Here is a 16670-nt window from a genome sequence, read left to right as displayed (position 1 = left end):
TGCTGAGAGCGGGACAGCTTTGTGAGTCAGCAGAGGCCAGGGATGAGGTCAGTACCACGGGTGTGCTCCGATGGCGACAGTGATGCTGAGGGCAACTGCTGCAGCAGATGTTGACCGACAGCCATCAGAAAAGGGGGCAAATAGTGGTTGTTTTGCAAACTGTGTTTTGAGGGGAGAAACCAAGCAGTTGCAGTCTGTGTGAGAGAGTTTTCATATTTGGAATGGGATATAGTAGATGATACTAAGTTGCTCTGCGAATAACAACAGCAGAATTACTGTGAAAGTAAGACTTTGCAGAAGGTGATTGAATTTTTTTTTAAGAGCCATTATGTAGCCTAAAAATGATGTGTGCAGCAGGAAATTTAAGACTGACAGTAACTTGACCTAGACTGAAAGCAAGAGAAGGGTCCTGGCTGGCTTTCCTCACTGCGTTTCTTTCCACGTTTTTGCTTGTGCTTTAATCTCGGAGGGACAGTTTCAGGATGTTTGTCCGGGAGCCTGGACAGACTGTGGGGTGTTAGCCGCAATCTAGGGGAAACAAAATACGCGCGGTGTTGTGATTACGGACAGGCTGAGGGCGCAGGGCCGCGGGCGGACGCCTGAGGCCCTCAACGAGCAGCGTTCACCTGGGACCAACCTGGCCGGGCTCAGCAGGCGCTCCTATCGCCAAAGAGCAAGGCACTGCCGTTACCCCACAGCGCTGCCGGTGCCGAAAGGCCTTCCGTCCGCCAGGCTGCAGCCTGCCCTAGGCCGGGTGGTTGCGGTGGCCCCGCAGCTGCCGGCGGGAAGGGAAGGGGCCGGGGCGGCGGGAAGGGGCCGGGGCGGCGGGACAGGGCCGGCCGGGCGGTGCCTGGCGGGGCCGAGGCCTGCGGGGCGCAGCGCGCGGCACCCCCTAGCGGGGCGGCGGCGGCGCATTGTCTCCCGGTGGGGTGGGGCTGCGCCTCGCCGACTCTCGGCCGGGCAGGACCCGCGCGGCTGCTCCGCGGGAAGGAGGGAGGGAGGGCGGGCGGTACGGCGGCTCCGCGCCCCGCAGGCGGGGGGAGCGGAGCGGAGCGGAGCGGGGCGGGGCGGGCCCGGCAGCGCCCGCTGCTCGCCGTCTCCTTGCCGACGGGGGAGGGGTCGGAGCCGCCCCCGTCCCCGTCCCCGGGGGCCGCCGCCGGGCCAGCGAGGCGGTACGAGGCGGCTGAGGGCAGCCGCTGCAGCCTGGCCGGAGCGGGCGGGTCCAGGCTCCGCCCCGCGGCCGCCCGCCCTGCCGCCGGCGTCCTCCCAGCCCGGGCAGCCGGAGCGCCGCAGCCGGGTGAGTAGCCGCGGCCGGAGGGGTTCTTCCCTCGCCGCAGCCCCGCGGAGGGGCGGCCCAGCGGGCGCCGCGCAGGCCCCGCGGCCTGGCCGCGCTTTGTTCCCTGGGCGGCGGCGGAGCCGTGGGGCGCTCCGCTCCGCCGGGCGGCGGCTGGCTCCCGGCCCTCCCGGGGGGCGGCGGCGGCGGCGGCCCGGCCTTGCCGCAGGGCGGCCTTCCCGCACCCGGCCTCGCTGGCCGGCGCCGCATCCCCGCGGCAGGCGGGAGGGCTGGCGGGGTACCCCCCGGCGGTGGCTGCGCAGTCCGCTTCCCCCCACCCCCGCCCCGTTTTCCTGCCCCTTTGTGGGTCCCGCCGGCTGCAGCCGGCCCGGGGGCACGGCAGGTCGGTAGGGCCCAGGGGAACCCGCGCAACAGGTTTGGGTATTGTTCGGGCCGCCGCTACGTACGTGGCCGCCGCGGCGGGGGGGCTCCCGGGTGGCCGCTGCCGGCCGGGCCTGCCTTTGTGCGGGCGGTGGGCGCGGGAGGGCGGCGTCCCCTCCCGCAGGGCCGCCCCGCGGCTCTCACGGCCGGCTCGGGGAGGAAGGAGAGGGCTTGGGCAAGGCAGCGCTCCCCGGAGGGAGCCGGCCCCCTCGCCCCCCCTCCCCGCCCCGGCTCGCCGGTCCGCCCGGCTTCTCGCGGGGATTTCCCCGGTGGTGGCCGCTGGTCAGTGCGGCGGCGGGCTGGTGGGGACGAGTCACGGCCGTGTCACAGCCGCGGCGGCCGGCGCTCCTGGAAGCGCTGCCTGCTCGGGAAGGTGATTCACTGCCGAAGCGGTGGTGGCTCAGAGCCGTGGGTGCCATTCCTTTGATTTTTGACAGGTCCATTGTCTAGCAGTTTTGCCTTTCCCCCCGGGTCTGCAGTATCCCTTGCTACCCCTTAACAGAGCTTTGTAGCCACTCAGTTGTAGGAACGAGATGCTCTGAAGCACCCTTTTTCTTAAAGAATTCGAACGAGTATATGGGAGCAAAAGCGGAGACAATTAGTGGAGAACGATTCTTTGGGTTTTTGAGTTTTTGTCATTTTTTTTTGATGAGCAAAATTAGTAAGGCTTACATGGATGGATATTAGTAGATGCTTTTGTCAGTTGTTCGTTCATTTTTCTTCATCCCAAAGGAAGTACTGGTCCTCTGCATTTTTAGTATTGCACTGTCTGCATTGTCCGAACAATTGGATGTTGACTTTGTTCACGCATTAAAATTCACTGCGATGAGGAAGTACTGGGGTTTTTTACTTGCCCTTCTCCATTCTGTGACATTGTCTGCTAAGAGTCAATGTATAGTAAGTAATGAGCACTGTTATTACATTGTAGGAACAGTGATGGTGATGAACTTCCACACTAATAAGGGTTCTCATTGTTCTTGAACGAGTTGTTCTAGTCCTAGTCCTATTGTCTGTACCAAGGAGAAACTTGAGGAGGAGAAAAGGGGGAAGGTGGACCACAGTAACAGAACTGAAGCTTGGTCAGAGGGGTCTACTGCTTGCTGGTAAGGGTGCTGATCGTGCTTTGATCTGTCAGGGAGGGTATAAACCAAAACACAAAACCCCACTAAAACTAGCAGTAATTGCTAGTGATAGTGTTTAGGATTTTTCACAATTCTTTACATCATAGATTGCTGCTTGAAGAATCCTGTAAAATCACCTGTTTTTCCTAAAGTAGTATGCTAATAGATGATATTTTATTTGCAGTTTAGATGATCTGTAGCATCAGTTTTCCTAGAAACAAAAGTTAAGAGAAGAAAATATATGTGTATTTAAATTTCTTATAAGAAACAGTGCCATGTTGTCTCCTGGAGTTGTAGGCTATAATTCTAAATTGGCCGTGGTATCACATTTCTCAGTAAAGCTCACTTAAACACAAACAGGGGAAATGTACATAGTTTTGTTCTTTTCTAGCAACAATTAAAGGAGTTAGGTGAAGTTCAGTTTCAGCTGGCTGGTGCTTGGGAGTGGTAGTAGGGAGGAAAACTGGAGGTATTTCTGGAAGAGACTGGATGGTGATCTTTAATACACTGCTACATACCTGTCAAGAGTCCCTAGGAATAGAGTGTGAAGAGGAATTTCCCAGTGACTGAGTGGCTGGGGAAATATAGAACACCTTCAAGAGGTAGCTTCTAATAAAGTAGGCAAAGCCTACCCTGGGGTCATGTTGGGATAAGAAATGATGTTGCAGGATTTCTATGCATCTCTGTTCAAGCTGTCTTCAGCACTTGGTATTGATATTCTTGTTCCTGAGCTAGAGGTGTGTACTCTTGCCTTCTCTACATCTTTTTGAGGCTGCTAGTTTATTTGCCTGACTAGAAAACTTCTGGTAATACAAGGTTTTTCTAATTTAAAACTTGCCGTGAGAGAGATTACTGTAATGACTGCTGCATCTGAGTAACTGTAAAACCTATGAAATGTGTTTAGCATCTCGGCTTCGCCTGTAACACAGTATGCACTAGTTTTGAGTTTTTGGGTTTTGTTGGTGGGTGGAATTTGATCAGTTACAAGGTTTCATGCAAGTCTTAAAGCCTTTGCTGAGGTTTTATGTTTGATGCTTATCTCTTCTGCATTTTTGAGGGACTATTGCCTTTTTAAAATACAAATTATGATTTGCCTTTTTTAATTTTATAGAAGTGATTAACTTAGTTTTAGTGATACCTTCTTCCTCTCTTCACAAAAACCACTAACACTGTTCTGGTTTGGATTTTGCCTAAAACTGTGCGTATATTACCTCTGACTGAAAGCATACTACAAGCATTCTGGTTCTTGTTACTTTCCCACTGTTTCCGGTGCTGCCTCAGGAGCATTGCCTGCTAATTATAAACAATGTTGATGTCTACCATATGTTTTGGTAGAAAATATGGGATTCCTGCTGTCCCACTCAACTGGAATGTCTAGCTCACAAGTATTTGTAAATACATAATGGAAATGTTGACTCTCTTATCATGTAACTTTGTAATAAACCTTTGTTTTCAGCCTCCAAGGAAATAAAGTTTTAGATTATTAACACCTAAAAATATGGTCAAATACTTTGTTTCATTTAAGTTTGCAGAACCCTGGATCCAGAGCTCAAACTTGTTCCTAACAGACAGTGTTGCGTTCCAGTACCAATGGTAAGTAAGAGCAATCTCTTCCAAGAACAAGATTTTTAAAATTTTCATGCAATATATTTGGTTCTTAAGAAGTTTTGACACTGATGAATACACTGATTAGAACAATATCTTCGTGACTGATTTTGCACAAACTTATTTAGTCTGCAGGTTATGCCTTCTTTAACTTACCTGCTTTACTTTAGGTTTGTCTTGTGACTTTTAAAAATCTTTAAAAGGTGCTACAACATAACCAAAGCTTCTCATACTAAAGTTATCTAGTTTGACTTAGATAAAATAGTGCAGCTTGTGTTACAGCATCTCACTTAGTGTCTCAGAGTAGTCTGCAGATGTATTGGAGGGTGTTTTAAGTCTAAGACTGCAGATATGTGAATTCTAATTTAAAGAGGGAGCTGTGGTTGTGGGTGAGAGTAAGGAACGAAGCTTTAAAAGCATTGAGGTAGATTGTTGCTGCTCTGATGGAGTTGCCAAGCTTGTGCACAGAAGAGAAATGAGAGATGAGCACCGTGAGTGAACAAATAGAAAAATACACTAGCGAAGCTCTTTAGACTAAATGAGAGTGAGGGATTTTTGAAGTGAGGATAGCCTTATGGCAGACTCTAAACTCGACAAGGAAGCAAGTGAAAATCAATATGGAGTGTTGTTTTCCTGTTTCTAGGTGAGAAGATGAGCTGCTGCTGCATTTTGGACAAGCTGAAGTTTGGAATGCTGGGACATAAAGAACCCGTTAAGAAGGAAATTACAGTAGTTAAGAGGAGATGAAGGTATGACTTAGGGCTTTGCAGAATCAATGATTCAAGGGAGATAGATGTATTAGGCACGTGAGAATTCAGAGCCAAGCTAAACTCCTACTGTGGTGGCAGAGTTGAATTTGAGATGTGCTCTTAGAGAGATATCACGAAGAGTAACTGTTGACCAGACCAAGTAAGGCCAAAAAGCCCAAAGGTGTTGAAAGAATAAGATAAATGGATTTAATATTAACTTGATGTTTTGGTCACTAAATGATATGTGTGGCTGAACTTGAGAAAATAAATGGGCCTTCTTGAGGGAAGGGGTCAGGATGAACGCATAATATGTGGGTGGAAGGTGCCAAGGCTTATCTACTTTTCAGTGTTGGTAAAAGTAATGGTTTCTTTCTAATCAGTATACCCTCAATGCAGGTTGCCTGATTTCTCTCTGCAAGCATGGCGTTTGCTAATTCTTTCATGTTACATTCCAATTTGACCCTAGTAAATAGTATCAGTGGAAAATGTATGAGTTACATCTATGCAGGATGCTTCAGGTAGCAGGTTAGAGAGCTTGATTTTTGCATTCTCTGAAGCATGTGACTATTTCTTTAGGATAGTGGAATGCTACATGCTTTATTTTGAGGGGGTGGGAGAAAGGGAGAGGTGCTGTGGTTACTGCAGGTGGCTGCTGTGGCCAATTTAATTTGTGGTTTGCCGCTGAAATGCACAGATGTCTTCAGTTTTTCTACTCATGTTTAAAATTCAGAACAAGTTAAGGAAAGATTTATTTCTTTTGCGCACAGTAATCCAAGGGCAGCATAGATAATTTTTATGTTGTATAGCAATGAATTTTGTGTAATTCTGAAATATTTTGAAACTTAAATGTGAATGAACAAGATATTTATGTACCGGATCTGGCACTTTTCAATTGCCTCTACTTGCACGTTCAGATAAAATTAGAAAAGTTCTCAAATTACTTATTCCCTGTGAAGGGATTTTTACTGTTATCCTCATTGTGTCTACTTTGTGTGTTGTTCAGTGAATGTGGGAAAAGCCACTACCATATTTAAAAAGTAAAAAATACAGAGGAAATTGTTCAAGATATATCAAGGTCCACACAAAATCTTACTCTTGAGCTGGAACTTTTTGGTCAGGTATCAAACCCAAAGTTTTAGAGATTTGTAAACAGTCTTTTTGTAGGCCTCTCATTTGTTTTCTTGTTTTGGGTCAGTTTTCTCCATCTAAAAAAAGATGACTGCTTTTGTGCCTGCTACGCTTATGTATACACGCCTACTTTTCCTCTCAAACAATTCATTGGCCTACCTCCTGTACCTCCCACCACTAGATAGCTTTTGGTTTAGCATTTCTGTTTGCTTCTATTCAGCTGTAGTGTCACTATACTGAGCTGAGAACTGATTCCTGAGGGCCTGAGCCACAGCACTCATAAACAATGCCAAGTATGTGTATTGTTATGAAGTTGTAGATTGTTTTCTTATATAAATGTTGTAAAAGGAACAAGAAGTTCTAATCTTGCACCCCAGAGGAAAGTTTTTTGCTCCAGACTGCCAACAGTTACACTCATCGGTGCAGCTGTTTGTCTTTTGACTTGGCAGCTTATGGCCCAAATTGTCCAGTCTCATTCCTCCTACTGTCTTATTTAGTTATATGAAGTACTGAAGGCATAAGAGCTCTCTGCTCTTTCATCACAAACTGGTTTTGGACAGTTCCTTACAGAACCTGTGAGAAGGTACTAATTTCCTCCAGTTCATTCCTGCAGGATTTTGATTTTTTAATTTTTTCTTTTAGTAGCAGGAGCTAGAAGAAGACTGCTTAACTTTATTTTCCTATTCATTGATTATTTTTCTCTCCCCCAACCTGTGACTCAAAAAACTATTTATGTGGGAGAATTTACAATCTGTGTGATTTCTGTATTATTTCCTCAAGTTCTCTAAGTAAAAAGAGCTGAACCTGAGATTTGTCATTGTTTTTTTTTTGTTTTTGTTTTTTTTTTTGTTTTTTGTTTGTTTGTTTGTTTTTTTTATGGGTCTTATGGAAGTGTGACAAGGAAGAGGAAACATCTGTGCTATGCTTTGGACATAGCATTTCAATTGACCTATTGCTATATAGAAAGTGGTGGAAGAAGCAACCTCCCAAATTGCATCATGTTGCATATTCTGTGGTCACCTGATGCTGTGAAGTGAGTTGAGATGATACCAGATGACTGCAACTTCTGTGGTTTTGGCTGCTTGTTGCAAGGGAAGCTATAAGGTAGATCAGAGTCTTCTGTTGCCTGTAGTAACATTCCACAAGGTTGAGCTATAGGGTTCTTTAGAAAGATAAACATGGGGTCTCTCTCTGTAAATGTGGCAGAAAAGGAAATGTGGAGATGCATCAAAAACTTGTGACTTATCTCAGCATGACTGTGAAAAAACCTGTGATTTTTCTCTATTATTCTAGATTAAGGAGTCCTGAAAACTGTTGTCCTTTAACATACATGTGTTTGTCTTGACCTGAGGCTGGAAAGGGGAAAAAAACCTCTAGTGAGCTATCATTTTGTATGTCATGTGTTGTAGCATCATTTCAGACTTCTGCATGTATTCCTTTGGGTTGGAGCAAGACTGCAGTCTGTGGACGTGGCCTTTGAATCCAAAGAAGTGCTCTTCTTTGAGAGAGTGCTATTTGCTGCACAGTGTCCTGTGCTTGCCCTTCTTGTATGAAAAGACCAAGGTGTTGGTAGTGTGTTTCACAGCTGTATGTGCAGAGCCGTTATTGTGGATCCTTAGTTACATTGTTTCTGTGTGAAACTCTCCCTTGTTTTCTTTCCCTCTTGACACTTGCTCTAAGTGTGAGGGAAAGCTCTACCATTCTGTGAAATGAATACTTGACTGAGATCAAAGTGAAAACTTACGAAAACAATGTCTGTCGTCTTGGATGGCATAACCTCTCCTGTTCATTTGTTTTCCATTTGCTGGTTCACTTCATTATATTGCTCATAAATTTTTTTGCCACTCTTACTTTTGCTGGAATGCTGGGGAGGGGGGGAAGGGTGCGAAATGAATATGGAAGATGGGTTAAATAGAGGAAGTAGTTGACAGCTCTTCTAAATTCTGGTTTTGTCTATAGTTAGAACACAAAGTGTACAAGGTAAGACTTGAATCTCCAGGCGAAAATGGGGCAAAAGAAATGGATTTTTTCCAAGCTTAAATTTGGTATGGCAGTGACAATGTGCTTTTGGATCATGGCCTAGCAAACTGTTAACCCTAGCTTTAACCAAAAATAGAGCACATTTTCAATCTGTCCATTCATCTGCTGTCATAAGTTGCTGAGTTGGAGTACTAATTGTGTATGTAATTGAACTGACTTTGTATGGTTGCATTTTGCTTTAAAATTAAACAAGCTTACATACTGATGAAATCTACTGAGTGGTTTTTATTTTCTTAATTCTGTAGTGTGAATTAACAGGCCATGGAAGATCAGGAATATTTTCTCTGTGTACAACTTGAAAATCAGGCATAATATAAAACTTCAGTATGCCCTTTTTTAATGGATAGTTTTTACAGATAGTCAGAAATAAAATAAATGGTTGAGAAAACAAAAAACTTGCTTTGATCTTCATCTTCCCTCAATATGTGGAGATACCTTTTTCGTGCAGTCTTGAAGGGGCCTAATGTTAAAAATTTATTAGTGCTGCTTATAATATCTTAGAGAGTAAAAACCAAACACTGCATTTGAGTACCTAAGCTGATGTTCATCTGTCAGGTTTTATTGTTAATTGGAAACTGTCCAGCTGAGTAACCCAATTCCATGTGCTCTTTAATTGAAGACAGCATTAACTAATGAATGCTTACAGCCTTTTTCTAGGTTTTGGTCAGGTTTGATGTGCTGCTTAAATTACCCTGGGGTATCAGCCCTGGAAAAAACTTCATTTTTGTTCTTTGTGCCGCTTAGCTGCAGGATAGATGACATCCTTTAATGTAGCTTTAAAGGAAGGTGAAAGAATAATATACATAGATAATTGTGATATTCAGCTTTCTCTGTCTTTTGCACATGGATTTTATTTTTGTGTGGGACAGATGAACTTTTTATTAAGCTGATCCAGGGAAAGTGTGGGTTAAGGCTTTGTGGGTTGAAGTAATCTGGAAAAAAACTTGCATGCTGGCTTCAGTGAATGAAGCTGTTAATTTAAATGAAGGTCTGTAATTCGGAAGTTGATTTTAAAAGAAAAAAATAATTTCATCCTATATGAGGTTTTTCTCTTTTTTTTTTTTTTTTTTTATAGTACTACAGAATGTCTATTGTTATTTTGCTATTGTTTGTGCCTGGACTTGCAAGCTGCTGCAATTTTGAATGTAGCTGCCCATCTGCTGCTTGGTTATTTATAGGCAGATCTGTGGAGTTCCTTCTAATCTCCCAAGTCTTCAAAAACATTAATGAATTAAACATCACAGTACTATTGTAAAAAGGGAATTAGATGGAGGGACTGAATGGAGACTAAAAGGAATAAATGACTTGCTGAAAGCCATATGTATATTTCATAGCAGGACAAGGAATTGAAACCAGATTTTTTTTTTTTTTTTTCCCCTAACTTTTAGTCCTGTGCTTAACAGACCAGCTATGCTCGTTTGATACATGGTGAAGGAGTGAAGTACTCATTCTTTGAAACTTGTAATAGATGCTTGTGAACATACTAACCTGTTTAAAGACCTTGCACTGTGTGCTGAGAGTATTAAATGTTTCAGGTCTAAGAAATTTGAGTAAACATGTTTATATTCTTACTGAACCTGAATTTGTTTTGACTGTTAATGCTTTTGGCCAGTGTTTCCCACTGGGTTGCTTAGAAAACACCTGTTACTTGCAGGGCAGCTTCTCTCTAATATCTTTAGGTCATCTTGCTTCCAGTCATCTAGTCAGTGGAGTCTGATAAATTCTCCTTCTACTCTCTCTCTCTTTAGTAGACTTTTTAAATGGTTTTAAACAGCATCTGGACATTGGTCCTTTTTGTTTGTTTGTTAGAAGAGATCAAGGATGTATCGCAGAAAATGCAGGTGATACTCCTACTCTTCATCAGAAAATATGCACTTCTATGCTGAATTACATGTAGTTCTTATTGTGTGTGAGTTCTGTGGAGTTTTGCGTTGTTTTTTTTTTTTTTCTTTAAAGAACTTCTAGAATTTTAAACTGTGAGTGAAACAATGTGATTTTTTTCTTCCTGTAGCTTTCCAATGCCTTTCCATAGCCTAGAAATAACAGGGGATGCAGCCTACCAGGTCATGATTTGATTGAAATATTGTTTTTACTTTTATCTGTTCTGTAAATGTTGGTTGTTTTTATTATTTGTTTACTGTCTTCCCCAGCCTCTCATCCTACTCCTAATGTATACCTATTTTATTTAGTTTGTAGTTAAGAGAATTTTCTTCACAAGTGTTAGTTTCTGCTTAGTGGGGTGGGTTGGAAGAGTTTTCTATTTCACTAGAACACCTTTCAAATATTCAGATTTTTAATATAAATATTATGTGGGTTTAGTCTTGCCACTATTCTGTGGAAATCTTCAAAAGAATGGGTACATTGTTGGAGATTAACATTGCTTTAACATTAAAAAACCTGGAAGCCCAGATCATTCTAAGCAAGTTCAGTGAGGTTCTTCAATATAATTCTTTTATTTCATGTTTTCTGTATACACAAGTTTGCCAGCTAGAATACTATATGCCAAATTGTAAAAGTAGATTGCAGGTGGGCATACAACACACTGTTTCTGAAATTCAGCAAACAGATTTAACCTCTAACTTCTTTAATATCTGTAAATTTTGAGCATATAAAAGTTATGTCTTTTGTTTTGGAAGTGATAAAATTCAGCTTCCTGAAGTATTTCACTTTCCTGAAGTGAAAACTGTTCTCTTCAGTGCTCTTGTTTTTCTTCTGTAGCTTTTTTTCTATTTGAGTCCAAATGCCTTTTTATTGATTAATAGACACTGAATCTGTTTCTTTCAGCTAAATAGTGGTACGACATCAAGTAGCACATAATTCTTTCACCATTCTAAATTGAGAGCTTCATGGCCAGTTTAAGAGCCTGTCACTTTGTCTTCTCAACAAGTTAAAAAGACTTTACATGTTATTTGTAGGTTTAAGTGTACTTACATTTGCTTTTTAGCGGTGTACCTCTTTAAAACAACTTTGATATCTCCCAGTGGAAAGTGGATACCCGCTCTCTTGAAATTATTTCACTTTCCAATATTAAAAAAAGACGTTTATTTTAGTGCATCCTGAGATTCTTTGGAGTGTTAAAGACAAAGAAGGAGGTTAAAACCTTATTTTTAAACCTGAAGGTTTTTTTCTAGTATGTTCTAATGACTTACTCTGGTGAGATTTTTCTTATAGATGGAGCACATGAAAGCTCTCACAGAAGAGAGATAATTGAAAACTTCAGGAGTTTTTGGAACAAAGGTTAGGTGTTTGAAATTACTGGCGATTGTTCTAATTGTTCTGACTCAACCTCCCTTCACTCTGAATGAACAGAATGCTTCCATTTGTTCCAGGAAATGCTGAACAAAAGAACTATTTTGATCCATGGACAGTGCCACTACTGTGGCAGAAAGCCAGGCAGTGCTTTCATATTAAATAAACTGGTCTTTTCACAGCAGTAAAGAAACATGCTCCCTAGAGTCAATAAGTTGATGCAAGTTTTTGTTCATATGTGGAAGTATGAAGATAATGAAGTGTGTGTTTGTAGGTTTGGGCTTTCTTCATTGGTTATAATAGTCATTTGTAATAATTTTGAAATACAATTTGGGGAGGAGAGGGAAAAATCATTATTAGGTATGTGCACCACATCTGAAGAAAAAAAACCACTGCCAAACTTAAATAGCTTCCCCAGGGTGGCTTGAGTGTGGTGTATGAGACAAAAGTGACTGAGTCATTCTTGAGTTTTGTGTTTTGTGCAACAAATAACCTACATATTTTTGTCTGAAGCATACATGAAGCTTTAATAGGATGCTTATTTGAGTAATTGTTAGTGCAAGCTGTCTTGGGACTCAGTTTCCTGGAAGAACTGAAATTTGTTTGTTTCCTTCTGTATGAAAAAATGTCTTTTATGTAATTGACAAAAATTACACTTAAATATGGAGATTTTGGGAAAAGGGTTAGGAATGAACATTGTGAGCATTACACATTGGAATAGAGAGGGATAGTAAAAAGTTGTTGAAATATTTCTGTTTCATAATAAAAAAAAATTCTGATTTTCTTGGTTTGTAATAAAACTCATTGTTTTAACAACAAAAGGAATAACTTCTGTTTTACCTCAGGTTCTCTATTTGGCGTTTTCTGTTTTCTCCTTAGATCATTTGTAGTTTTGATTCGGTTAACTCCCTGCCCCCCACTCCTCTGGAAAAAAATGTTCTATTTGTGTGCATAAATGCTGAAGTATCTAGATGGAGAACTCCAGGTTGCAGTTTGAAGACCTGTGCCTGGAATTAAAGGAAAAAAAATTTTTTTTTTGATTGGTCTTTTATTCTGACTGGATATCTTGAATTGTGTATTTTTGTGTAGAATTAGGGGGGGGGTGTTACACGGATTGATTTGTGCAGATATGAACTCAGAAGAACTTACAATGATATGCTACTTTGTGTAGGCTGGAGGAGGAGGTTGCAGTTCAAGCATCCTGTTGATTTGTCAGTGAAACACAATGCTTAATCGTAGTGAATTGCAGCTCATAATGCAGTAAAAATGGGATGGGAGTAAGAAGGGATTTGGAGACAAAAGGAACAAAAGCATTTCCAGTTATAGGTTAGATGTTTTTCTTTAATTGAAGACCTACTAATGGCAGGGTAATGGCAGTGTCCTGACTTGACCTATAAATGCAGAATAATATATTTAAGAAATTATTATATTCCTGGTAATATGAGACAGACTATGCAAAAGTGCAACTTTATACTTATTTTACATCTGAATGACCAAGCAAACAGATGATATACCTGTAAATTAACTGTAGTTTCATGGGGTTGGGAAATAGGACTTTTACATAGATAATCTCCGTGTCCTTGTTTGAGATTCTGCTTTGATTTTTCTTTTTTTTATGATGCAGAAGAAATCTTTAATTAAAGATTTACATGGAAAAATGTATATGGTAATTTTTTTTCTTCAGTTTCTATAGTACTTCGGATTTTGGTTACGGTGTTCTGTGCTTCCTTCAGAAGAGCATGGAAGTGTTTTGCCCGGTGCTCATTCTAGTTAGATGTAATTGATTTCCTGTGCTTGACACCTTTTAACTTCTTGTGTTTCAGATCTGTGGAAATCATCTGAAGTAGAATGGAAGCTTCAGTAATATTACCCATTCTGAAGAAAAAGTTGGCTTTTCTTTCAGGTATGGTTTCTGTTTTCCTCAGCAGGTTCCTCCCTGCATAATTTGGATGGGATTTTTAGGTTGGTTACTTGTATTTTCTGGATGTATTTAACAGAAATTATTGTTGGTTAGTGCTTTGTCATATTTCAAAAGGATCTCTGAAACTTTTAATCAATGGCCGAGCTATTGCTGTTGGCATTTAATACTTGTTTTTGCTGTAGCCTGTAACTCAACCCACAGAGTTGATGTCATGAAGTTTCATAAAAGAATGATGATTTAGCAGACAGTCAAGAATAAGCCTTTCTGGGTTTTTTAATGTGGTTTTAGAAATACAGAGAGTATTTTCAGGATTCAGAATTCAGGCAAGGCTGGAATTATTGTGTTTATTAAAACTTCTTGAATCTTGGGTTGAAGGTAACTTTCTCTCCTCTCTATGCCAGAAAAAAAAAAAGGAATACTTAAAATGATGAATGACATTCTCTTGCTGATTTCACTGCTGTCATACATAGCTGTGTTAGTTCTTGGTGTTTGATTGCCTGCTGTAGGGTAGGTGGATAATTTACAGAATGCTTCTCAACTTCACAAATGGACAGGTGTTGCCATAAATAAATACTGTTCTGGTTTAGTTTATTTCAGCTAGTCTAGTTTAGCCTGCTCCAGTTGCTTGAAGTGAAACCTGCTTCTTTTGTTGAAATAATTTGTGTTGCTTTGAATTTGCCCGCTGTCCCCAGCAACTGCGAATCAAACAATTCCTGTTTAAAAGTAAACAAAAAACCCCCAAAACTCGACTTATGTTAAAGCCTGGGCCAAGGGGCAATTTCTTCCATAGTAATAGCAGATCCATAGTATGTTTGTTCAGCATTATACTGCAAGGGGAAGTTCTCATTAACTAGAGTGTGTTTTCAATTTGCTATGAAAGCTGCCCCATCCATTACGAAATATGGATGTTCTTAGTGGAAAGTAATTTATTGAGTGGCAGTTTAAATGCTAGGAACCTTTTTGAACCTATGTATTTCTAAGCAGGGTTGACCTTTTTTTGAATTGTGTAGTATTAATGGATGCTTTAATTTAATGAATAGTAAAGATTCATGTGGTAGTTCTTTTAAGCATTCTTAGATGTAAGTAAAGGACCCTGACAGAGAAATCTGTTCACGTCTCTTTAAAACAATTTTTTCCATATAGTTTCATAAATGAAAACATATTAACGCTTAAAAACAATCAGAAAATTAATTTTTTAGGATAATGTTCTCCAGTGGTTAAACGTTGAATTCTCTTGTTAGAGTATTGTTGGTACAAAGAATGTTGGCCCTGCCTTCTTTTTCTGGAAGCAAAACATAGTGGTTTCTAATGGAGCAGTGTCTCCTCAGATTTGAAATCCGTGGCGGTATAGCTTCCATGTTGGTAAGTTATTACAATTAGCAGGGATAAAAAAGCAAGTTGCTGACTCAGCAAAAAACCTGAACAACCACTTTGGTGCAAAGTTAATTAAGTTTATTTTTTTGTGATGCTCTTAGTTGCTTTCCTTAACTTAAGTATGTTTTCAGTTTATAAACTACACCGCTTCTTCTGAGTTACAACACACAAGTTATGATTTTATTTTTCAGGTTTAATTCTAAGCCTAAAGACTCTGGTAGTCTGAGTGTAGCGATTTTTTTTGTAAGACAAAGAGGTGTTGTTTGTCGCACCTAAAATCGCAATATGATTGGGTTTATCTCGCTAAATATTGCATTCTGGTGGTGGTGGTAAATATTTATACAATCTTGAATTTTTAGAAAGGAGTTACAAACAAGATCAAAGAACAACTTATTTTACTGTTTAATTCATATGGTTTAGTGTGCTAGTATTGGGAAATGTTAGACGACATCTGTGGTAGCCATCACTTCTTAACTGGTAACTAGGTAACATTCCTTTAAAGCCCCATTCATTTTTTTTTTTCAGTATTTCCTTTAAAAATACAGTTTTGAGTTAAAATTATTCTTAGATGGATAAATATACACTTTAAAGTTTTATCTTTTACATAAATGGCTGGCCATCATTTTTCACTGAGGAAAAGAATCAGTGATAACTTCTACCTTGTACTCTTCTTGTGCTGTGGCAGGTTTACAGAATATTTACATGATCTGTATATACTTCAGTGCAAGGAAGCTGCACAAAATTCACAGTGCAGGCAGAATACATACGTTTGAATCTTTTCTAGAAGTGTTTACAAGCTGGGGAAAAAACCTGTCTGTTCTTAGACAAGATGACTTGTCATGAAACTGCATGATTTAGTTAATTATTGCAGTCTTCCTGTGTAATGTCAAGAGATTATAGTTTTTGAGGTTTGGTTTGTATTTTTTCAGTCAATTCAGCAAATGCTCCTTAAATCCAAGTATAAAAGCAAGATTGTCTTGTCTGGTATCTTGAATGAGCGGGCTTCAAGTGCCAGTTTTAAACTTACATTGGTTAGACCCTGTTCAACACTGGAGTCTTTCAATTTTGTGTAAACAAAACACTTAACTACTATTAGTAGTTAACTACTTTGGGGGGGGGGGGGGGGCTGGTGTTTGTCTTGTGAATCCAGAAGTAACTTTGAACAGGACAAATCTCTTCCAGTTACAAATCAGCTATATTAAGACTAAACTTGCTATAAATGCAAGAAGAAAATGTGTTTTTCTTCCCCAGCCATGTATGTATACATTAAAATGAACAAGTTTAACATTCCACTCACAAGTTCATGGGTAGGGGAGGAGAGGGAGTGTTAGATACAATTCTTAAAGTATATTATCCCATAGATTCCTGAGCTGCTGCCATGGCTCATGGAGTTCTGGACCATGGAAATTGGTTCAAGGTGACTCTTCTGACTCTTCTACTGTTCCCTGTAGAAATACCTTCATAACCTCTTGTGTTCTTAATTTTCCTATTTGAGGCTCACTCAGCTTGATCACCAAATTCTGTCCAGCCTGTGTTTTTGATTTTTATTAATACTTGTGACTGTTTCATTGCTTCTCTGCTCCAGTAATTTTTCATAGTTCCTCCATTTTATGTGTAACCCATTTTTGAACTTGGCTGTTGCAAATTTTAGTTTCAATGGATTTATTTTCTATATTCCTAAAAACTGCTACTCTCCCTTCTCTGAGGATATCCTTATGGATAAAGAAAGACCAAGCAATGCCTGAATGCTTAAAAAAAGGCTTCTTTAT

The 16670-nt window shown here is 40.8% G+C and overlaps 1 protein-coding gene across 4 annotated transcripts in view; it reads left to right on the top strand.

Moving 5' to 3' along the window:
- The first annotated feature begins 1006 nt into the window (after positions 1-1006).
- Positions 1007-16670, top strand: part of SESTD1 (SEC14 and spectrin domain containing 1) — a 62603-nt gene continuing 46939 nt past the window's right edge. The window contains exons 1-5 of one of the 4 annotated variants that reach the window (XM_074910965.1): positions 1008-1297; positions 2643-2817; positions 4361-4428; positions 5084-5189; positions 13430-13509. In XM_074910965.1, coding sequence (XP_074767066.1) covers positions 13455-13509 — 55 coding nt within the window. In that variant the 5' untranslated portion in view covers positions 1008-1297; positions 2643-2817; positions 4361-4428; positions 5084-5189; positions 13430-13454. Of the gene's footprint in view, positions 1298-2642; positions 2818-4360; positions 4429-5083; positions 5190-13429; positions 13510-16670 lie in introns of all 4 variants that reach the window. The other 3 variants (XM_074910967.1, XM_074910963.1, XM_074910966.1) reach the window with 3 other exon arrangements.

This window comes from Athene noctua, chromosome 7 (genome assembly GCF_965140245.1).
Source record: "Athene noctua chromosome 7, bAthNoc1.hap1.1, whole genome shotgun sequence".
In the NCBI taxonomy this organism is placed as follows: Eukaryota; Metazoa; Chordata; class Aves; order Strigiformes; family Strigidae; genus Athene; species Athene noctua.
This window is presented reverse-complemented; position numbering and strand designations above follow the sequence as displayed.